Source organism: Paralichthys olivaceus, chromosome 14, assembly GCF_024713975.1.
Source record: "Paralichthys olivaceus isolate ysfri-2021 chromosome 14, ASM2471397v2, whole genome shotgun sequence".
Classification (NCBI taxonomy): domain Eukaryota; kingdom Metazoa; phylum Chordata; class Actinopteri; order Pleuronectiformes; family Paralichthyidae; genus Paralichthys; species Paralichthys olivaceus.
Window position 1 is genome coordinate 24,318,799 of NC_091106.1, and position 23,236 is coordinate 24,342,034.

Sequence of the window (23,236 nt, forward strand, 5' to 3'; positions counted from 1 at the left end):
ATTTGTTACAGTTTGAGATTTTGATTATCCACCAGATAACCCTTCATAGGACACAGTGAGAAATGAGGAGAGAGCGAGGGAGACAGCCAAGGGCCGGATCAGAACCAAGCCTGTGGCCGCTGCAGGTGACCTCGAGCCTCCGGGTGCCGCAAACCTTCATTGTGTCTCTCAATGTGTTTGTCCAGGAGTACTTGGACAATGAGTACGAGAAAGAAAATAACCCGATGGAGGAAACTGTGGACGAGACCGGGAATGAAGACGATGATAAAATCCAAATCAGTAAACAGATGCATCAGGTCAGGCCCTTCACATTTTAATTTGAGTTCATTTTAATGTGTTTAACAAAGACGCTGGAATCAATCACTGTAAAATAAAAGTGTCAATGAATGGAATCAGTAGATATTTATATCGTAGCACAGAGTGCGAGAACACAGTGACTGAGATGTTTTCGTTATGAGGCCCATATTCAGAGAGCAGGGTGACAGATTATTTTCATTTTACTTTCATTTATTAAAGTGGTTTTTCTCTCTCAGACTCTAATAAGAGCAGAGTGCTGAAAACATGTTTTTGTCTGTGCTCATTGTCTGAAATCTTCTGTCTCCTGTTTTTATGTGTTCTGCTCCTCAGAAGCAGGTGGCGCTGTTGAGGCAGCTGCAGATTCAGCTGAAGCGGGAGCGAGCGGAGGGAATGCTCATTGAGGCGCGAGTGAGAGAGGAAACCAGCAGAGAATACTCGGACCTTTTCTCTGAGATGCAGATCGACTACAAGTGAGACAGTTTTGTTTTTTTAAGATATTTATTTTTTTAAACAGTGAACATGAAATCACAGAGAATCAGGAAAACATGCAGAAATGATGAGTATCTGATGAACTCCAGATACTCGAGTTATAGAAATGTGTCTGTGTGTGTCTTTTGTGCAGTGAGCGCTTGGTGAGGGAGAGAGAAATCTTGGAGGAGCGAGCAGAACGGAGGCTCGAGATCTTTAAGAACCTCATTGACAAAATGACCACAGCTGGAACCGGTCAGGATGCACAGGACATGGTATCACTCTCTTTTTCTTCCCTGGATCACAGACTGAACTCTGCAGATCCTTTGTGTAATTTCTGCTGCCTCTCTCTGCCTGACCTCCTGGTATAATGTCCGCAGAGAGAATCTGTGTTGTGCGTGTGTGAAAAGCAAGACATGAATAAACTCAGTAGCCGAATCTCCAGATTTTTCCTGCAGGTCATGACTGAAACATGTCGTTAATGTGAAAAGCTTTGATGATTAAAACATATTACCTTCCACAGTATTGAGCCAACGCTTTTATCCAAAGCGACTTAGAATAAAGGAATGAAAGTGAAGATGATGAGTATCTCAGTGGCTGACACTAACACACTCACTCAGAGAAACAGCTGTGTTGGTCGTTGAGTCTGTCTACAGCCTGTCACTGAAGTAGTACTGATGCCTGCTGCAGTAAATTAATTTGCCCTGAGAGCAAAGGGAGTTGTACGTTTTCAGTTCATCTTACAAACGCAGCTTATTTGATGTCATTTTGAGGCCTACGTCACTACTCAGGTGTCTGTGAATTCAGTACTTAAGAACATGTTCATTAATCTTCCTGATTAATTTGTCTGATGTTTCCTCCGTCCTGCAGGACAAATCTCTTGACCCCTCCTCTGACTCGACCGACATAAAGGAGGCCGCCAAGGCAGCACGTAAATGTCTGGGCTCATGTGAAATAGGAGCCGTGGAGGAGCTGGAGAGGAAAGTGTTGGAGCTGTATGAGCACCAGGAGAAAGTCAAAGAGAAGGATGCTCATAAACACAAAGGTCAGGATGCAGATGAATCCTTAAGTTTCCTTCTGTGTTTTCAGACATGAACTCCAGAAAATGTTCATCAACAACTTACACAGTACATTGAATATACAGACGTCATATTTTATAATAGATAAAATATTACAAGACGTCTCTTTGACCGTGGGAAAGGGATTTTTATAGTGATGAAAACCAACATGTCACTGCTTCTTACTTCCTGTTGTATTCATTCATTTTCAAGGTGAAACCATCGAAGAGGACGAGGAGAAAATGAAGCTTCTCTCTCAGCTCCAGGAGAAGTCGTCAGAAGTTTCCCAGCTGGAGAAGCAAGTGGAAGATCTGCAGAGGGCAGCACAGGGCCGCTCCTCGGCGGTCAAGGAGAGTTCACCTGAGCGAGACCAGCTGCAGGTGAGAACTGTGGACGTAACCAGGAGAGTGAGCTGAGTTTTACTCATAAATTAACAGGATAGTTCACCCAAAAATTTAAATTCACTAATTTTCTACTTTGTGAGAACAGTTTTTGAGTTCCAGGGGTAAACGGTGTTGAAGCCAAATCCAATCCAATATAAGTACCTGGTGACAGATCCAAAAAACGACAACAAACTGAAAAATAACATTAAATTGTCTCTTCTACTATTACGTTCTCACTGACGTCTTCATGGGCCCTTTGGGCGACAGCTTGGGGACGCAAACTTGGTGGTGGAGCTAAAACCAACTGTCAGTCTGAGGAAATGTTCTCTGAACATTAGAGCATGAAAACAAGTTACAGTAATAACTCATTAAAACAGAATATGTCTCCTGATTCACTGATTATAAAAGGTTTTATGTCTATTTGTTTTGAATTGACTAAAAGACTCCTGGCTCTGCAGCTCTGTCAGTTTGTGTTGCCTCAGGGCTTAGTGCGCTCAGTCTGTCATGATTACAGAAAATTTAACCAATAAAATTATTACGACCTCTTTACACAGTTAATCTGATGTTGCTGTTAGGCCTTCAGCTCACTGTTATAAAAAATGACTGAGAGACATGTAAATTTGTTCTTTGAGCAAAGGAATTAATCATTTGATAACAAGAGATTAACAAAGAAAATACTACATCCACTTTGTTCTTTTCCCTTCTTGTATTGTACTTATTGACGCTTGAGGTTAAAAGTTGTTACCAGGAAAACTGACCCTTGTTGACAGTAATGGTGATCAAATGTTTTCCAATGTATGTGAAACTCTTCAGTTCACATTCATGAAATCATTGTCAAGTTTATTTAATAAATCTTTCTTCCTGACACCTAGGAGGCGCTGGCAGCCCTGCAGAAGGAGAAGAAAGCCAGAGAAGATGTCCTATCTGCTCTGGAGTACCAGACCTCGGGTAAAGAGGAGGCTCTGGCTTCCTTAGAGGAGGAGAGGAAAGCAAGGGAGGACGCCATTACCTCAGTTGGTGAGCTGAGACGAGGCAAAGATGAGGCGATAGCATCCCTCGAAAAAGTGGTTCGAGATAAAGAGGAAGCCATAGCAGCTCTTGCTGAAGTGAAGGAAAGCAGAGAGGTGGTGCTCGCTGCTCTCAGTGAAGAGAAGAGCGTCGTAGAGGAGGCTCGCTGTCTTCTGGAGAAAGAGACGAAGAAGACGAGCAGGCTCGAAGAGGAGAGAGAGAAGAGGCAGCAGCAGGTTGACTCACTACAACAGGAAGTCAGGGACCTGACCTCCAAACTGGAAGCCGCAGAGCGTCAGGTGAGCACAGAGTTAAGGTCGTTAGTCACTGAAACTGAAACTGTTGAATATGTTCAGTTTACTGGTGTTAATGCTTCATGCTCTGAATCTTCTTTTTAAAAGATACATAAAAGACATTATTCTGTTGTTGAAATAACTACAGGTGACTAGTGAGAGGGAGAGAGCAGAACAAGTCTTAGTCCAGCTGGATGAACACTCGAAGCAGCTCCAGGTGAAGACTTCTCAGATCCACGTCCTGACGCTGGAAGCTCAAAACCTGAAGCTGGAGCTGGAGGCCTCCACATCGTCGTCAGGCAGCATCGGTGATCAGCTGAGAGACGAGGCGTCAGTGCTCAGGAAGAATCTGGCTGATGAGAAGGAGAAACATGAGAACAAGTGTATTCAAACACTCGAGCTGGAGCGTGAGCTGCACCAGGTAAAAGAACAGCTGGAACACATACAGCAGCTGGAGCAATTTAACAAGACGCTTCATCAACAGCACGAAGCGTCATTAAGACAAGTTGAAGAGCTCGGGAAGAAGCTTCAGGAGCAGGAAGTGACCTCACAGCAGACACTGGATGACCTGAGATCTAAGCTTGAATATCAAGAGTGTTCTTCCAAAGAAGACGGAGTCGAGTTCAGAGCAAAACTAGACGAACAAACACAGGCCTCAGAAAAACAGTCGGAGGAGCTCAAAGAAAAGCTGCGAGAACAACAAGCCACGTCACAAAATCAGCTGGAGGAGCTGAAATTCAAACTGAGCGAACAACAAGAAACTTCTGACAAAGTCTTAGATGATCTGAAGCTGAAGTTCAGCGAGCAGGAGAAAACTGCAGAGCTGCTCAAGGCCGAACTGGAAGAGGCTAGGTCAAAGGTCAAAGGTTCCTCCTGCTCTGAAGAAGAGGTCAAGAGATTAAACTCTGAACTCCAGACAGAGGTGGCAGCCCTGAGAGAAAAGCTCTCCAACATAGAAGCTCAGCTCGCCTCTTCAGAGACGACGCAGACAGACACGGACAGACAGACGCAGGAGAGGGCGTCTGAAGAGCTGCAGAAGAAGCTGCTGGAAAAGGAGGCTCGGGTAACAGCCCTGCAGAAGAGCCTGCAGGAGGCACTGGAGCGGCGGGAGGAGGAGGAGATCCAGGCGGTGCAGGAGGCTCGACGTAGGGAGGTGGAGAGACGCAGGGAGCTGCTGGCTGTCGCTCACGAGGCCATCGCTCAGAAAGACGAGGAGCTGGAGAAGAGAGGCGACGAGATCAACAGGTAGTTGTTGATCTAAATATAAATCTTGAGCTCATGATAGGGAATTTCATTTTTAAGGTTGCTTACTTTATCGACAACATTTGTCATTTCCCAGACTGAAGGAAAATGCCAAGCAGAGCTCTGAGAAAGTCGAGAGCCTCGGCCTGGAGCTACAGAGGAAAGAGGACGACGCGTCAGATCTCAGAGAGAAACTGGCTGACTACAAGAAGCAGGTCCAGCAGGTCCAGAAGGAGGTTTGCACGCTGCTGTGTAATCTATAAAGATAAACATATAAAAGCTCTTTATCTTAGTGTGGAGACACTTTGGCTTTTCACTCAAAATAAAAAGCTTTGTCTATTTTAGCTTTGTCTATGCAAACTTTTTGGTTTTCGAAACAGACGAAGAAACATAAAACTGATCTCATCTTAAAACCATTTGATTGTAAATAAAACAAGTGAATAGATAGAAACAGCAGGAAGTTCCAACTTTTACTTCCAACTGAATGTTGTTTTTTTTCTGAAGATTTCTACGATGAGGGAAGAGGAGAAGGTTTTGAGACAGAAGCTGACGGACACGGAGAAAACCAAGAAGCAGCTTCAGTCTGACGTCGCCAACAGAGACAGAACCATCCAACAGCTCAAACTGGTAAAATGTTTATCAGACTGTCTACCAGCAAACAACAGCGCCCTCTTCTGTCTATGATGTGAAATGATCCAGTGGATTTAATGTCTCTTTGTCTTCACACTGGTGTGTTCATGTTTTCATGTCGTCTTCATCTCCTCCTCTCCCTCTCTTCAGGAACAGTCATGTGACACAAAGTCTGACCAGACGCTGCAGCTCTACCAGAAGTCCTGTAAAGGTGTGTGTGTGTGTATTCATGAGTTTCAAGGAATAATGATATAATTCAAAGCTCAAAACAACCTCACTGGTCATTCTCTGGTTGTTTTGTTGATCTTCAGAGCTTGAGGTCAAAGAGCGCATGATGGAGGACATGCGTTTGGCTCTGATGGAGCAGGAGGAGACACAGGCGCAGATGGAGGACGTCCTGGAGCAGAAACTGAACCTCATCCAGGAACTGACGGACGGTAAAAAGACACAGGGCCTGAATAATCAGGGAGAGAAATGGAAGAAACGATGAGTCTTTGTAAATGTTAGTTTAAACAACCAGCTAAAATGTAATAACTGGATTTATAGTATATATATATGGAGGCATGATAAAGTAAATATGTCCTCATGAAACTTTATCATCAGAATATTCACATTCGTCTTTGCAACTTAAATCAATACATTTTTTCACATTTCAGAAGTGGAAAAACTGAAGGGGAAGTTGTTGCAGCCCGACGGTGGAGCCGACGCACGCTGTGGGGTCGACGGCTCGTCACAGGACCGTGACGTCAGACAGGCCAAACAAGAAGCTGCACAGGCCCAGGAAAAACTGAAAGTAATGATGGGAAATATATCTTTATTAAAAGGTTGTGTTAGAAGGTAGGAACAGATACAAAGTGAGTGATGGAGACATTGAGAAGAAAAATCAAACATGATTATTGACAGTTAAAAGTATTTACAGTATTTGTACGGCCCTGTTATCAGATCTGCTCTTACATCCTCCCCGTCCTTTTTATTGATTTTAATTCACAAAGTTTAAATAAACACTTGTTAACAGCTGTGTACGGACAAACACCAGGCCGAACGCAAGAAGTGGCTGGAGGAGAAGCTCTCTCTGATTGGCCAAGCTAAAGAGGCGGAGGACAAGAGGAACCAGGAAATGAGGAAGTTTGCTGAAGACCGAGAGCGTTACGCTCGCCAGCAGAGCCAGACGGTAAGAAACATGTGACCACTGAGAACAGCTGAGGTACAGTCAGGTCTACTGAAGAAACCTAAGACGACCTCCATACACACAACTGTAATGGAAAACTTTCATATGACCTCAGCTTGAACTCTTTTCTGTGTCTGATCAGTGCTCGTGTGCTGTGTTCAACAATAACTCATATAGAAACACAATTGTGCTTCATAAGAGGAACTGTCTGGTGCACATGCAGGCGGACGATTCGAAACTAGACAGACACCTTTTCCTTTTTCACTCTTAACTATCCAATGCCATGACTGTTGCTCTGCACTTGGCAGATGTAACCTCAGAGTTCATGTCCTTTTTCTATGATGATCCTCTTGTTGACGCTGATCTTTGCAGTAGCAAAACTCTTCTTTCTTGCAGTAGCGAGAGCAGACAGCTTCCTGTGTTAACTAGACTACAGATGGCTTCAGTTTTTTCATGCCATTACTCAGAAACAGATTTCTCTTATGTTTCCTGTTTATCTGACTGTATAAAACCTTCTTCTTTCCCTATTCGGGGTTGTTCCACTCTGAGCATTCGTGCTGAGTGTGAAACCCTCTGCAGAGCTCTAGTACAGACCCAAACATAGTTCCGGTCTGAGAAACTCTTTATCTCACATCTCGAGATAAATTTCCACCACATAACAAATCCTCTTCATTTAAGAAACACTTCGATCTGTACAGATTCAGACACTGATGGTAGAACTGTTGATTTGTGTCTCACTTGTGTTCAGCTCCAGCTCTTTGTTATCTTACAGGTCTGATATTCACTGATGTGTAAATCAAACATGAAAATGTTTTAATGATCATTGCAACCTCTGAGGTCTTTCAGTTTTTACTTAGCGCTAAACTATCACCCGTCCTCTCTCTCCCACAGGAGGCGCTGTCGTCCCAGCTGACGGAGAAGGATCAGACCATGGAGACGTGGAGGAAGGAGAGAGACACTCTGGTTGCAGCTTTGGAGGTTCAGCTCCAGAAACTTCTCTCCAGTCAGGCAGAGAAAGACAAACTCATCCAAGAGCTACGCCACAATACCACACAGCCGCCACCAGAGGTCAGTGTAACAAAGGTGATCACAGAACAGACTGGAAAGAGAGAGTAAGAAGCTACACTAGTGACTGTGTCTAAACCTGTTTGCGTTTCCACGCCGCTGTTTTTAATTGTGTTTGTTGTTCTTTCACACGACCTCAGCTCCGTTTCTCTGATTGTGTTTCTGATGCAGGTGTATGTAGATGTTTCCTTTGGGGCCATGATGTCCAGATTTATTCTAAAACATTTAGATGGAGATGATAATAAGAAATGTGACATTTGTTTGAACTATTTAGTGAGACTGTTAATTCATGATGATCTAAAGTCTCACATGTGATGTTTGCTGCCTGGATGGTTTGCATTATTTTAATTTTATATTCCTTTAGAATTATTTGGTGAGTTATTTCTTTTTCCTCGTGGAAACTATAAAATTGAAGGGTGGGAGAAATGTCACTGACAGAAAACAAATCCTAACAGTCCAGACTTCCTGTTACAGTGTGATGATGGTGCTGGTGATGATGATGGTGTCGGCGTGGCAGCGCTGCAGGCTGCTCTGCGTGAGAGGGAGGCCGACATCCAGCGACTGAAGGAGGAGCTGAAAGCGTCCACTGTCCGTCAGGTGGACACGGTCGCTCAGGTCAGTCTGAAGAGAAGACTCTTCATATATGTGATATATGAAGAGCGACAGACTTGATGCTTTAAACTCATGTTACACGTCAGCTTTTTGAATGATGTCTTTGTCCGCTGTGTCATCACCTGCATGGTAAAGATTTACAAAAACAAAGATCGTTTGGATGTTGACGTTGTTTGTCCTGACATCGTGTTGTGGAGGAACAACACAGGACTGTGATGTGTGTCGTGTTTCATGTTGTCGTCTGAAATAATCACACACACACACACAATGGTTCCACTGGACAGACGAGTGCAGCATCAACACATTCAATTTATCAACAAGATATATCATTTTGTTCTCATCACTATGTTAACATCTATTTCCTGTTCTTTCTATGGCAGCTTAAAAGCAGCGAGAGCCCTGCTCCACTGGCAGGGAAACCCCAGAGTGAAACCATCAGCAAGAGGTCAGAAGGAAGGATGGACACCAGAGCGTCAGTCAGCAGCCAAGTAAGTTCAGGAGACGACAGAAGTGAGACATTAATGCATGAATCAAAGTGCAACACAAGTTTGAGACTGAAGGTTTGAATTTTCAGTGTTTTATAAAAAATATCTTCAAATTTCAACAATCAGTGATTTCATCTGCACTTAAAGTCATTTTCCTGATCGACTGATATCATGTCGCTGCTACAGGATCTGTTTTTATCTTTCACACACAAGCACACACTTTACAGGACACACAGGATGAGTGCACAGTTACAGTTCAAGACTGATCTGTCACACAAAGACATGTCACACTCAGGTGACCATGAAGCGACCCCTGACCTCAGACTGTGTGTGTGTGTGTGTGTGTGTGTGTGTGTGTGTGTGTGTGTGTGTGTGTGTGTGTGTGTGTGTGTGTGTCTGTGTCTCGCAGGGATCAGCTGGCTTCCCGTCTGTCCTCGATTCGTCCGAGATCTCCACGGAAAATGGCCGGATGAGCCGCTTCCCTCGGCCAGAGCTGGAGATCTCCTTCAGCCCTCTGCAGCCCAACCGCATGGCTCTGAGGCGCCAGGGAGAGGAGAGCGCTGTCACCGTCAAAATCACCCGCTCAGCACGAAAGAGAAAGAGCGGAGAGATGGAGAAGGTAAGAACCAATCACACATCAGCGACCATGTGAATGAAAACACACAATGATTCACAAACTCATCAGTGAGGGTCTTAAACGTCCTTCTGTTTTGCTCTTGGTGGATTTACACCCTCGGGTTCCCTAAAACATCTTCCAGAGATAACGACTCAGATGTTTTTCACGCCTGTTCTGTGGAGACGGTGAAATTGAATCTATTTTGAACCGTCTCTGTCTCCGGAAGAGATGAAGACAGTTTGTTGGAAATGTTTGAGTCGACAAGTCACTCGCTTCGGTGACATCTGAGTTCTCACCCAGGAACTGCTCGAGATGTTCTGTGAACACAAGTCACATGTCGTGGTGAAAACTGATCTCAGAACAGTTGAGCGACGTCAGTGAAACTCATGTAGAAAAGTGAAGCGGCGGGTTAAAGGTCGTTCTCGGGGCAGCGTCTCTCTGGGATTTCATTAAATGCAGTGAGGAGCTGCACTTGAGTAGATTAGATTGTTTCGATTGATGCGAGTGAAGTAGGCTAATGCCTCTGTTACATCTGTTTCCCAGAGGTGTGACACACACAGACACACAAATACACAATGTAACATACACACATACATCAACACACGACAATATATTTTACATTAATTTTTCATGGCTCCACAGTTTACTATACAGAATGTACTTCTTATAAATATCATAATAACCAGTGCATGTCAGGTTGTGTCATTAACAACAACCTCACCTTATTCCTACAGAGAGTAAAACCACTACATACATGTACACACTACACAGGTCGAACACAAGGTCGAGATCAGTTCACGTGTCACATCACTGTTCCTCTCTCACTTCCTGTGGAGGTGGACGCTCCTGACGTCGCTCTCCCAGTGATCCGTGTTCCATTTGCTGCCTCCAAACAAAAACACCTCAGACTCGATTTTAACATTTTAAGACTTAAAGCTCAAAGAGCAGGTTCGTTTACTTTGTGTCCAAAATCCTCTTTTTACTTAGCATTTTGTTTTAAGGTCGTCCGTCCCTTGTGGAGACGATTCCTTCAGATTTGGTACAAACGTTCACTTGGACTCACTGGTTGACTGATTAGTTCAGAGGTCAAAGGTCAAGGTCGCAGTGGCCTCACAGAACATCTTTTGGCCTCAAGATGAACTGATTGGAGTTCAGAGGTCAAAGGTCACGATGACGTCACGAGTCTGGAGAAACGATGTGGACTGAACCTGCTCTGGTTGGTGGAGACGTGCAGACACCAGGCCAGAGATTATTTCAGTAAGAGAAATGGTTTCATTGACTTTGCTTCGCTCCTGATCCGAAGATCTGAACAGATGATAAAAGTACAACTTCTGTTGACAGGCAATAATAGTTTTACTCTGTTTTTCTTCCCATTGACTTTATAAATTAAAATTTGAAGAAGGAGGATGAGGCGTAAAACCAGTGGATGTTTTCCTGCTGCCTCTTTCATTGTGATCTGTGTTGGTGTACTGATCAGTGGAGCTTCTCACTCCACTGTTCCACATCATTGAAGCGTTCCTGCTCACAGTTACACCTCAGACTATCGTCACTGCAGCTCTACAGTCTCAGCAGCTTGTTGCTCACCTTGTAAACACTGAATTTCCCCCGTTTCCTTGTGATCCCAGGTGGCTGTGTGGTTTTTTGTTTCTGAGTGCTGAGGCATGAAAATGCCTTTAGTCAGTAATTCAAATTCACACATGCTCAGAGTTTTAACTAGCGATAAAGTTACTTTTAATGAGCTGCAGGAGAGAATATGACGACAGAAGGACAAATAAAAGAGACAGAGCGTCTGAGTGTTGAGATGAACATGATCACATTGAAATGTGTGAGTAGATAAAGGATGTGGATCTGCAGCAGTCATCTCAGCTTGCTTTGGTGTTTTTTAACTGAAAATAACCTAAAGTGAAATGAGGGCCTGTAAAGACACAGTTTCCCAGATGAATCCTTGGACCACAGTCTTCTTCATCCCACACAAAGTGAACCTGGCTGAATTAAAGATGAAGATGGTTTTGAGAAAAGCTATTTGGAAACTTTGTGATGCAGCAACTTTAAACATGTTGCTCTTAAGTGTTTATGAAAGTTTGAAGGTTTAGACCCTCCCTCTTTGTCTTCAGAGTCGGTTTCTAGTTCCAACACGTCTGCCTGAAACACTCATTGTGTGTTAAACAGAAAACAAACGTTGTGTGTTTGATGAAGAGTCGCAGCTGCAGGCGAGGGGGGTGGAGATGAAGGCGGGGAAATCTTTTCATATTTAAACATCTGTGAATTATACATGAGTCACATCAGGACATTTGAAGAGCATGGAAGGAACTTAGAAATACGTAATTTAGAGGAACAGAGCTGAGTTTGATCAAAGACAGGAGAAGAACCTAAAGGTCGAACTGAACAGAAATTCATCGGAGGAACAGAATACGTCACTTTTACTGGATCAGAGGAAATTTAAAAACGTACAGTGATAAAAACTATGTTGAGAGGTGGGTTTAGTTTTACAGAAAGTGTTATGACGTAGAGCTGGGATCAAGCCAGCAGTGTTAAGAACTGTGTGAAGACGTGTTCACAATGAGCCAGCCGCTCCGACAAAAGCTCATTAGCTGGAACATATTAGGCCCCATGTCCCCCTCCAGTGTAGCTAGGCTGTCGTCTTGTTCTCTGCTGTTGTGGCAACATTTCCTTTTTTGATACCAGCAGTGGGAGTATTTACTCGGGGGGGTGAAAGCTCTGCTGTGAGGTAATTCCACTAATGACTGCTGTTCTGCTGACTGAGCTCGGTTCCAAAGAACAGGAGCAGAAACGGAGGAGGGAGCTGTGATGAAAAGCCCACAAAAAAGATGTAGGTGTTGATGCTGAGGACGGCTCGTAATGCAGATTTAAACCCACGTGACATCAGATTTCATTCTGGGGATCTGGGGCACTTCAGTCAACATTTATGAAGTCGAGCACATCTCTTTAAAACAGCAGAGAGGGCTGATGGGAGACTCACAGGTCCTGAGGGTTGAAAGATGCTTTTCATTTCTTTCCAAAACTGCACGACGGTTACGTGAAAATCTTTCGCCTATAAAAGCACATGTGTTTGAACGTTTTTCCATGTGAGGCTCTAAAATAGCATCTAGATTGTAATTGAGGGACATTTTCTTTCTTAACAAACCCATTCAGCACCATAGACCTGTCTCGTTTTATTAGTTCTGTTGTACACTTTGTTCTCTGTCTCGACTCATTGATGCTGCGATGACCCAGTTTCCACCTGGAAAGCAAAGGATTCAACCTTATCGTGACAAAGGAAAGATAGAGGAGGAGGTTTGAACTGGGAGAATGTCAACACATTCAGTAAATGACCCTGTCGACTTTCATTCAGTATCAGGCCAAAAAAAAAAAAAGACGGAATCACGTTCAGATCCCAACAGGATAAAGAAAGCGAGAGAGAGAGAGATGGTTTAGAGGAAGCACAGGGGAAGGGGAGTTTTAAACCAAGAGAGAAATGGACCAAAATACATTGAGGAAGAGAGAGAGTTCAGAGGGAGGTGGAGGAGGCACAGAAAGAATAAATTCAGAGAAATTGTTTGAGGGTTAGAGGTCAGAGACGCCAGCCAGGGAAGAAGACGAGATGGAGAGGAAGAGCAGAGGGAGGGAAAACTGCAGTGGAGCGGAGGAGAAGAGAAAGGGCAGATAAAAGTGGCAAGCAAGCTGAGCTGGGCGGGGGGGGGGGGGATCAGAAGGCAAGATGAAAGAGGAGGGATTGTGGGTAGGATGGCTGGATGGGAGCAGAGAGAAAATCAGAATGAACAGAGGAGGACAGAGAGCAGAAGAGGCAGACGCTGTAGTGACGGCTGCTGCTGAGAGACTTCAGATCTGAGCTTGTGCTTAACGTACACATCCATTGACATGACGTCTCCATCGTGTTTTCACTCTATCACTCTAACTCTGAAATGAAAATACTTCCTACAGCAGACTGGTCGTATTGTCGGGAGAAGATGTGACTCATTCAAAGTGACATCAGTCTGTAGTAAAGAAAACTTCAATGTGGTGGAGAACTGATAAGAACCTGTGTCGTGCTCTCAGAGGAGAAACTGCAGCTGGAACTACGACTGTCTGTCTCAGTGGACGGTGAAAACTCTGTGGACCATTGAGTGAACGTGTGAGTGACATTCAATTCACACAGGATTTAAACGGGATTTTTAGTTTTATGGATCTTTTATTTAGAAACTTGGAGTGAGTATAGTAGATACTGTGCGTTTATTCCGTTAAGCTTCAGAGTCAGATTGGCAGTTCTCTCTGCAGAGGGCATTTCTACATCATGGAGTGTGTGTGTCTCACTCCCTCACCCGTCTGTCTGCCGGCAGGATCTTGGCCTGACCTTGATCCAACAGGTTCAGCTCTGATTGATGGGACAACACTTAATAGATCCTCACTGAGGTCAGGGAGACAGTGAGAGAACAGACTGACAGTGACGTCCTCACACTGCTCAGCCAGAATCGTACATTTGCATTGTTCAGGTCAGTGGAATGAAAGTGGGTGTAAGATCCTTGATTATGAGACCAGGTGGGTTTGACAGCTGGACATCAAGCTAAAAACATTCCTTCAGAAAGAAAATGAACGGTTGACATGCAAACAATAAATGACTCTGGAGCCTCAGTCAGGGAAGAGAATCAGTTTGAGGGCTCCTGTTGGTGTGTAGGTGTTGAAGAGGGCTAATGTCATTCACGTGAAGAACGAGGGTTCAAGCTTCCTCTTCTCTGAGTCACTCAATGTGCTCACAGGAATAAACGAAGCACTAAAATGCACAAATCATAAGAGCTAACGTGTGATTGAAGGGAGGAGGCTCCTGAGGTTAAAGGGTTCGATCAGACAGAAAACAAGAAGATGAGTCAGTCGAGCTGCACACGGCCCCTTAAACTCAAGCAAGCTGCATTGAAGAATCAACAAAATAAAACTACATCCTGTTGTTTCTGTTTGTCACGTTTAATGTGTTTCTCAGTCAACACTTTCTAATGAAGCCTCAGATCTTAACCGGCCTGTAAACCTCCAACGATCCCATTCTAAACATATTCTCTCCTTTCAGTTGTTCTTGTGACTTGGTGGTTTCTCCACACAAGGCAGCGTGGCGTCATGTTTGTGACGAACACGGATGTCAACACATGCATATTAATGTCCTCCCTGTGTGACTCCATCTCTACCCTCTGTGAACAACACAAACTATGAACCGGTGAAAACACACATGAGGAGACCTGTTGGTTTTTAACATTAAACATGAATGCAGCAGGGTGTGGGGGGGGGCCACTAGGGGCCCGACGGAGCCGGATAAAGAGACGTCGCCTCCCGCGGTGACACCAGGGGCGTCTTATATCAGCCCAGGAGTCTGAACTGTGTGAACCTTGACTGCTGCCTTTTAAAATCACATGAAACATTAAGCAGAGTCAGACTCTTCTGACAAACACATGTAATGGAACATTAGCATATGACCTCAGCTTGAACTCTTGTCTGATCAGTGCTCGTGTGCTGTGTTCAACAATAACTCCTCATATAGAAACACTTGTGCTTCATAAGAGGAACTGTCTGGTGTACCTGCAGACGGACCATTCAAAACTAGACAGACCTTTTAACTAACAAATGCCCTGAGTGTTGCTTTGCACTTGGCAGATGTAACCTCAGAGTTCATGTGCTTTCTCGATGATGATCCTCTAGTTGATCCTGATGTGCAGCTAGCAAACCAGAGTTTCTACGGGTCCTCTAAAGCCTGAAAACCAATGAGCTGAATTTTAAGTTTTTAGATCTTAAGGTCTCATTACAATGGATTTCTTCATGAGTCATGTTTAAGAATTAACTTGAGTAATACAAATCCAATACCGGCTTCTGAGCTTGTTAATGTCTTTGTCCTGATTTGTAGTCCAGGATGTTAAACTCAGGACATGTCTCATCCTTATGTTGTTAAAGACATTCATTAGCTGTCGTTCACCAGCCATCAGAGCAGAGTCCTTCAGACTCATTACGGAAACTCAGAGGAACATCTGTATTTTTGGTTTCATGGCTGCAGTTTGTTCAATCAATCAGCTGTTAAATTGCTGCATCTACCTGCTGGATTGTTCTTAGTGTTTGTCATCCAGCAGGTCACAGACCCTGTGGGGAATGTTTTTAAATGTCTGAGTTCAATGAGGAACGTTCATCTTTTTAAAGAGCTTTAGTTGAAGTGTTTTATTCATGTGAATGAGTCAGAGTCGACTCAGCAGAGTCCATGTTGTTTTGGAACATGGACTCTGCTCGTCTCCTGTGAATCTTAAAGAACCAGCAGATTTCAGCTGAATGCTCAGAGACTGAATCCTGTATGTCTTCAGAAGCTTTACATTTCCTGTTCATTTGCACTTAATGGTTTTGCATCAGAGCTGTGTAATGTACTGCTGAGTGAAATCAGATTGTTAACCTGTAGAAAACACTTCTTTAACCAAGTTGTTTCTTTTTTTAAGTCTCACATTTTCAGGAGGAGTAAACGACGACCGACACGTGAGGTACATATTTTAATTCTCTTCAACAACTTAATGTTTCCATCCTTCAAGCACAAATTCCTCATCACATTCTCCATCATCATTTAACACGGTAGCTTTAGTTTTCAGTTTGGCAGCAGCAGAAGTGTAAACACGAGGTTTTGACCATGAAGCTTTGAGCCAAATGAGAAAGTAATGGGAGGTTTTTTGTGAAGCGACACTGAGCAGACGTCCTCTTTCACCTTCAGTCTCCTCATTGGCTGTTGTCCAACAGGAGACACGGGGCTGAATGAGTAAGTGAGGAAGCAGGAAACTGTCTAACTCCAACGTTCCTTGTATCAGTGGGAAAATACGCCGTAGCTCTCCTGAGCGGGAGCCTCAAATTTACATGCACATAATGAGATTATAGCCAATAATCAGAGTGAGGCATCGCACCATGATGTTTACACCGGTCCCTGGTGGAGCGTTCCGTTCATTTACTCGTTTCCATTCCACGAAGTTAAGTGTGACGAATGCCTGAAGACGCTCCTCTCACATCAGGCTGCAATGTCACAGTTTCCCTCCAGTATTCAACCTCCAAAACAAATCTCTTCCACGATGCTAATGTGTTTAACCTTGTGGTGAGGTGCAGCCTGTCGGACTCAATACAAACACTGCAGGTTTGAGATGTGTTAAAGTGGTCTGCTGGTTCAGAGGGAGAAGATCATTAAACACTGGTGCCCATGATGTGTAGAGACACTGAGCAGTGCTATTGTTGATGAGCATTAGTTTGGTGTGGACGCAGGACGTCAGCACCAACAGTTCGGTTCAAACTGGATCAGTCAGTACAAAGTAGACACACACACACACATTATAATTCCAGAGCCGATAACTGAATTGAATTAGACAGTTTGAGTTCCTCACAATGAGCAGACTAATCACAAGTTAACATTTGATCACAGTATTGATTTTACATCAAACGTTTGATTTTCTCCTGTTGACCAGAGAGTTTTATAGAAGACTTCATCAGAGCTTTGTTCTTGTTCTGTCCTCTTGCTGTAACCTGCTCCTCTGAGGTTGAGCCCCAGGACCACGCTCGAGGACACTTGAGCAGCTAACGGAGTGTAGAATCTTACGCTGCTCTCAGCTGAGTCTGGAGTCGCTGCTGGAATCACTTTGTCTTCAACATTCACATGTAGATGAAATGTAATCATGATGAGGCTGCACAGTGATTCCCGCTCCGTTGTGCTCGCTGGTCTTACTGTTGTCACCTCCTCTCTCTAGTCTGTCCGCTCTGCAGATTAGTTCCTAACGATTTATTGACCGCCCTGTGGCCTTCCTCACAGAAAATCTTTATCACAGTTTTTTTAGCCATTATGATTTTGGTATTTGAGTTCAGTGGCCGTGTCAACAGAAGTGCTGTGAACTGATGAGTCGATCTGATGCGGGCGGCTGTGGCTGAGGGGGTAGAGCGGTCGTCCTCTTTGTTAAGAAATATCGGTTTGTGTGGCGGATGAAAAGTCCCAGGATTCACTGTGTTATTTAGAAACTGTCATTGTTTTAGCTGCTGCGAATATGAAAACAACTTTTGAGTTGAGGCTGAGCTCAGGGAACATTAAGGTCACTGTCACTTCATACAAGTGTCCACAGGTTGAACTCAGTGGAATCTTCATCTTCCTCTGTCCACAGCCTCGATTCACATGATCTCATTTCTCCCTCTATCATCTCATCTCTCACACGTTTCATGATGTTGGATTATCACTGCTCATCCGTATCTTTCTCTTTCACACTCCAGTCTTTCTTCACCTCTCTCCCTCCACACTTCTCTCTTTCCTTCCTCGGACGATTTTAAATCCTCCACAGAGTCACTTATGACTCCACATGTTGTGACCTTTTTGTTCCACCTGCTTTTCAAGCGGAGCACGTGTACAGTGTGCACCCTCTCAGGTCGGCCTCGGCTCCAGCAGCTCCCTGTGAGTCAGAACCACTTCATCTGCTCGAGTACGTTAACGTGTCCTGAGATTTGTTGCACTGAAATGAATCACATCTGAGTCTGGTGGTTTCATTGGGTTTATTTGGTTTTTAGATGTTGAGGAGGGGGGAGGGCGGAGCAGGTGTTGTATCAGAGTGTTGTGGGGAAGAGGAAGGTGAGCTGCAGGGTGAAGCTTGTGATTTACCAGTTGATCTACGATGTGACCTGTGCTCATGAGCTGTGGGTTGTCTGAGCTCAGCTTAGAGGAGACGCTGGGAGGAGACGTGGCGTCGACCTAAGCATCGAGCCACCGTGACGTCGCCCGTCAGTTTGTGAGCTGCTGGTTTGAAGCGCCATCTAAGTAACCGTGTGAGGACGGGGGTGGAGCCTGACTGGAACCCGCTTCGTGTTTATCTGGTTGTGGGTTTTAGTTCCCGTGTGCGTCTCTGCCGCATTGATCACTAGTGTCCCATTGTGTGCGATTGTGCCAAGTGTCAGGCACGCCCACCCTCGAGAATGAACACAGCACACAGGCGTGAGTCCTCAGTCGCCTGTGAGACACTGACAAGGTAAAACAAGATGAACAGTTTCATTCACACTCAAACCATCTCATGTCATTTCATTCAACTCATCACGTCTCAGATCCTCCACATGTCTGAAAAACCCAAACAATATGAAGCAGAAACAAAAGAACGTCACAGACACTGTTGTGTCTTTCATGGACAATATTTTCACACATATTTGACACTCGTGCTCGTCACTGACACCAGAATCTTGTTCACTCGTGAAAACTGAAGATTAATTGTGTGTTTATGAGACACGCAGACAATATGTTGTGACTGGGAGCAGTTGAGGTTGTCAGCTCCTTCAGTCGCTCTGACGAGTAAATTACAGTAAATTGAAGCTTGTTTTCTTTCCCTCACAATTATTCCGCCTGGTAAAATGGTAAAAGTGGAATTGAACACACAACAAGACCGAAGCACAAAGTGTCCAAACGTTTTTCTCTTCATGTCTCAACCGCATCTCGTCCAGACGCTTCTGTCATGACTGAACATTTTGAGGTTGTTTTACTTTGTTCGCTCTTTCAGCCTTTAGTCGATCCACAGCTGTGTGTGTCTGTGTGTGTGTGTGTGTGTGTCTGTGTGTGTGTGTGTGTGTGACAGGAGGAGGTGGAGGCAGAAAACAGAAGGAACACGAGAACCAAACTGACGACAAAGCTGACCCCACACAAAGAGGAGGTGATGATACAAACACACACATGCAGTCACACACAGATGTGCAGACACACACACAGACGTGCAGACACACACACAGACGTGCAGACACACACACTCACACAGACGTGCAGACACACACACACACACACAGATGTGCAGACACACACACAGACGTGCAGACACACACACACACACAGACGTGCAGACACACACACACACACAGACAGACGTGCAGACACACACACACTCACAGAGACGTGCAGACACACACACACACACACAGACGTGCAGACACATGCATAAACATGAGCTCTGATTTATGAATTAACATAAAATATTCATTGTTGTGTGAAGTGCAGCAAATATTCCTTCATCGTTCTCTTACATGAGGTCACATGATTCATGATGTTTACATACGTGTCTTCAAACTATGATGAACATGTTGACTCATCAGCCTCCATCAGTCCTGTAACACTTCACTACACCTCCATCATGAGTCCGTCTCTGTTGTCATGACGTCCATTTTATGTCACGTCGCCTCGTTTAATCCAAAAAAGACAGAAGAAGAAAAGACGACAATGTTGTGAATGGTTTGTATTTTACATCTTTTCTCGTCTTGCGGACACTCAGTGCGTCTCTGAGCGTCAGACTTCAGCTCAGTGTCTTTAAATATGTTTAAAATGAATAAAGATGTTTTCATATAATTACTTCTAATATTCATATACTCAACTGTCATTAATGTCAGAATCAGTTGAACACGCCCTGTGGACACAATAACCATGGTTCACTGTTCTCTGATCAGACCTCGTCCCCGGCGGGTCGCCACGACTCCCGCAGCAGCCTCCGCAGCAGAAAGGAAGGAACGCTCCAGAAGATCGGAGACTTCCTGCAGAGCTCCCCTACGCTGCTCGGCACTAAAGGTCAGTGTGTCGGCGAGCGACTCGTTACGGAGGCTGGGTTCACCTGGTTTCTGTAGAAAAGCATCATGGGAGCGAGGAGGTGTCGGAGAAACGGGAACTCGGGAGGATCCCAAGGTTATTGGCTTTTATAACCAGTGGACACACACTCATGCAGTTTGACGTGTTCACACACACACGAGGGAAAAGTTCTCGGCTGTGTCGTGTCGAGGAGGGAGTGGAGGCCCAGATGTTTCTTTAGAAGTTCTAAATGTCACTGTTAAAACCCTGCGACATGAGTCACCAGGGTGAACCTCAGAGTTCCTGTCGGGGCCGTTTGGCGAAGGATAACACGGGTTTGACACGGTGACCGGGCGAGGGCGGCGACACTAATGATGGCTCCGAGGAGGAGGTGGAGACTGGAACATATTGGAACCAACCACAGTCAACACATGGTTGCAGTCGTCTGCCTCCATCTGATCCTCCCTCCATCTCTCTCTCTGCTGCTCGCTCTTCCCTCCATCCTTCATCTCTCACCTTCACTCGTCTTTTGTCTCGGTTATTTTACCTCCTCCAGCTCCTCTCACTCTACCGCTCTGTATCTTTACTCTTCCACAGTTTCCTCCTCTTATTGTTCTAACTCTGAAAGTTAAACTGACTCCAATGAAGATGTTTTAATAAAATCATGTTTCCTGTGAACCTCAACTGAAAAAGCAGAAGCTGATGATGTTTATTCCAAATGTCTCTGCAGCGAAGAAGATGATGAGTCTGGTGAGCGGTCGGGTCGATGCCGACTCCGCAGCCTCCTCCTCCTCCTCTTCGTCACTCAGTCTGAGAACAAAGAAGAACAAGAGGAAACTGTACAGGCCTGAGATCTCCTCCCCCATGGACATGCCCTCACACCCAGTGAGTTTGTGTTCAGACTATAACACAACCCCCGAGTTTTCAAACTGAAACGAGACCAGCAGCGTCTAGTCTCTGATTCGGAGGCTGAAAGACTCCGTCTGGAGTAACCATAGCAACAGTGATGAGTTTAGAAACTAACCGTGTTAAACTTTGTTCTTCTTGTAGATCATCAGCCGAGAGCCGGCGGAGAGAGAGAGCGACCATCAGATCATCAGGAGGCGTCTTCGCTCCAGGGTGATGAAATAAGGAACGTTCGTCGAGTGGAGAGTCGTCAGTCAGCTGATTCTTTGATGAAATATTTCTTCAAAGGGCGAGTGTCTGTGTGGAGCAGTTAGCTTAGCATAAAGACAGGAGGCTAACCTGGTTCAAATACCTGTCAGTCTGAATTCAGTTCATCTGATAATCAATCAGCTGACTGATGATGACATCACGTGACGTCACTTTATATGATCAATAAAAAACAGTCTTTATATATTTATCTTTAGACAAAACATGCTGACTTTTACTTTTACGTGCAATTAACCCTCGAGGTTCTCGTGTAGGTGAGATTTGTTTTAATCAGTTTATATTTACTTTCATATATTTAACATTTCTGTTCGTTAAAAGAAGAGTTTTCTTTTTCTGTGAAACCACTGAAGCTTCGTGTTGTGAAGAGAAATGGTTCAAATCCCTTAAACTACCGTTCAAAGTCAAACACTCGTTCCCGCTGCACTTTATCTCTCAAGAACAAAGAGACGTCATACAGATCAAAGTCCCTGAGACATGAAGGATCCCGGTTCTCTTTCGTACCTTAAAGTTGTTTTGAGGTTAAAACGTTAGTTTCATGCACTTTTCTCTCTTAATGTTCAGTTTATTGTTCAGCATCAAACCTTTGTTTCATTCTTTTAATTAAAAAATATAAAACAGCTCAAGGGTTTTATTGTTTCATTCATTTGAAATGAGATCTTTTTTATCACAGGTCAAAGGAAATCACTCTCCACAATTTACTTTACGTTAATATAGAAACGTCTCCTCTGGTAGTTTCTGTAGAAAACGTCTCCTCTGGTAGTTTCTGTAGAAAACGTCTCCTCTGGTAGTTTCTGTAGAAAACGTCTCCTCTGGTAGTTTCTGTAGAAAATGTCTCCTCTGGTAGTTTCTGTAGAAAACGTCTCCTCTGGTAGTTTCTGTAGAAAATGTCTCCTCTGGTAGTTTGTATAGAAAACGTCTCCTCTGGTAGTTTCTGTAGAAAATGTCTCCTCTGGTAGTTTGTATAGAAAACGTCTCCTCTGGTAGTTTCTATAGAAACGTCTCCTCTGGTAGTTTCTATAGAAACGTCTCCTCTGGTAGTTTCTGTAGAAAACGTCTCCTCTGGTAGTTTCTGTAGAAAACGTCTCCTCTGGTAGTTTCTGTAGAAAATGTCTCCTCTGGTAGTTTGTATAGAAAACGTCTCCTCTGGTAGTTTCTGTAGAAAACGTCTCCTCTGGTAGTTAATTTAGAGTCAAACAGACCAGAAAGAAGGTGTAGTGGGGGCGGAGACCACAGTGTGACTGACAGCTAGTACGGTCCAGTGGGTGTAGGTGGGCGTGCAGTGTTCTTGAGCTCTCAGTCAGGCTCCACCCCCTGCTCCTCCATATTTGGTTACTTCTGGTTTTTAAAAACCAAGATGGCGCCGAACAGAATGTCCAACTGAGGCTTCAGATCAGCAGCTCACAAAGCAACAGGTGACGTCACGTGATGATGTCACTCTGCCACGCCCACCTCCAGCACCACTCACAGTCCGTCAGTCTGTGAATCTGATGGTCGTCGTTGATCATGTGATTATTCTATTAGAGCTTCTGCGAACAGGAAACACTCGCTCCGATGATTCTGTGATTTCCTGAACGTGTCTGAAGGAGGAGGAGAAAAGAATCTGACCTCACGAGCTGGAATCCCGAGATGTAACATCAGCGTCGACCTGCTGCTGCAGCATCAACATGTCGGAGCAGACAGATGTTAACCGCTGTCGACCCTGTGGAGCAGCTGGGTTTCCCTCAGGTCAGAATCTGTCTCGTCAGATGAAACTTCATCTTTAATTCTCAGTGAGTTTGAGTAGAAACGGTCAGTGGATGTGAACGAGTCTGGATTCATCTGTTTCCACGTTAAGACCCAACATTCACACGAGTCGACAGCCTGAAGTGATGTAAAGATGTTTGACCTTTAACCTCTGAAGCTTCGGGACACGTTTGATCTGAGGTCCACACTTCAAGTGACTCCTCCCACTTCCTCCTGCGTTCAAGCTCCTGTGAATATTGGAAGAAGTGAGTCAGCAGGCGGAGGGGGCGGAGCTAACATGAGAGAACCAGTCCTTTAACTCAGAACGTGACGTCGTTTACACTGTAAAAAAAAAACACGTTATAGTGACATCGCACGGTTACTTTAAAAAAAGATCCGATTTTTTTACAGTGTCTGATTCAAAAACCAACCTCAGCTTCAGCTCTGCAGAGAAAACA

At 44.5% G+C, this 23,236-nt stretch overlaps 1 protein-coding gene across 6 annotated transcripts in view; it reads left to right on the forward strand.

The window, feature by feature from the left end:
* kif20ba (kinesin family member 20Ba) overlaps positions 1 to 21,674 on the forward strand; it is a 28,977-nt gene extending 7,303 nt beyond the window's left edge. For 2 of the 6 annotated variants that reach the window (XM_069538572.1, XM_069538577.1), the window contains exons 14-35: positions 186 to 296; positions 628 to 767; positions 920 to 1,040; positions 1,636 to 1,810; positions 2,037 to 2,203; positions 3,079 to 3,513; positions 3,656 to 4,752; positions 4,847 to 4,985; positions 5,254 to 5,376; positions 5,530 to 5,590; positions 5,691 to 5,816; positions 6,036 to 6,172; positions 6,395 to 6,550; positions 7,439 to 7,615; positions 8,087 to 8,227; positions 8,605 to 8,712; positions 9,119 to 9,328; positions 15,781 to 15,822; positions 18,913 to 18,987; positions 19,769 to 19,886; positions 20,614 to 20,768; positions 20,934 to 21,674. In XM_069538572.1, coding sequence (XP_069394673.1) covers positions 186 to 296; positions 628 to 767; positions 920 to 1,040; positions 1,636 to 1,810; positions 2,037 to 2,203; positions 3,079 to 3,513; positions 3,656 to 4,752; positions 4,847 to 4,985; positions 5,254 to 5,376; positions 5,530 to 5,590; positions 5,691 to 5,816; positions 6,036 to 6,172; positions 6,395 to 6,550; positions 7,439 to 7,615; positions 8,087 to 8,227; positions 8,605 to 8,712; positions 9,119 to 9,328; positions 15,781 to 15,822; positions 18,913 to 18,987; positions 19,769 to 19,886; positions 20,614 to 20,768; positions 20,934 to 21,014 — 4,095 coding nt within the window. In that variant the 3' untranslated portion in view covers positions 21,015 to 21,674. The remainder of the gene's footprint in view (positions 1 to 185; positions 297 to 627; positions 768 to 919; positions 1,041 to 1,635; positions 1,811 to 2,036; positions 2,204 to 3,078; positions 3,514 to 3,655; positions 4,753 to 4,846; positions 4,986 to 5,253; positions 5,377 to 5,529; positions 5,591 to 5,690; positions 5,817 to 6,035; positions 6,173 to 6,394; positions 6,551 to 7,438; positions 7,616 to 8,086; positions 8,228 to 8,604; positions 8,713 to 9,118; positions 9,329 to 15,780; positions 15,823 to 18,912; positions 18,988 to 19,768; positions 19,887 to 20,613; positions 20,769 to 20,933) is intronic. The other 4 variants (XM_069538573.1, XM_069538574.1, XM_069538575.1 and 1 more) reach the window with 4 other exon arrangements.
* The last annotated feature ends 1,562 nt before the right edge of the window (positions 21,675 to 23,236 follow it).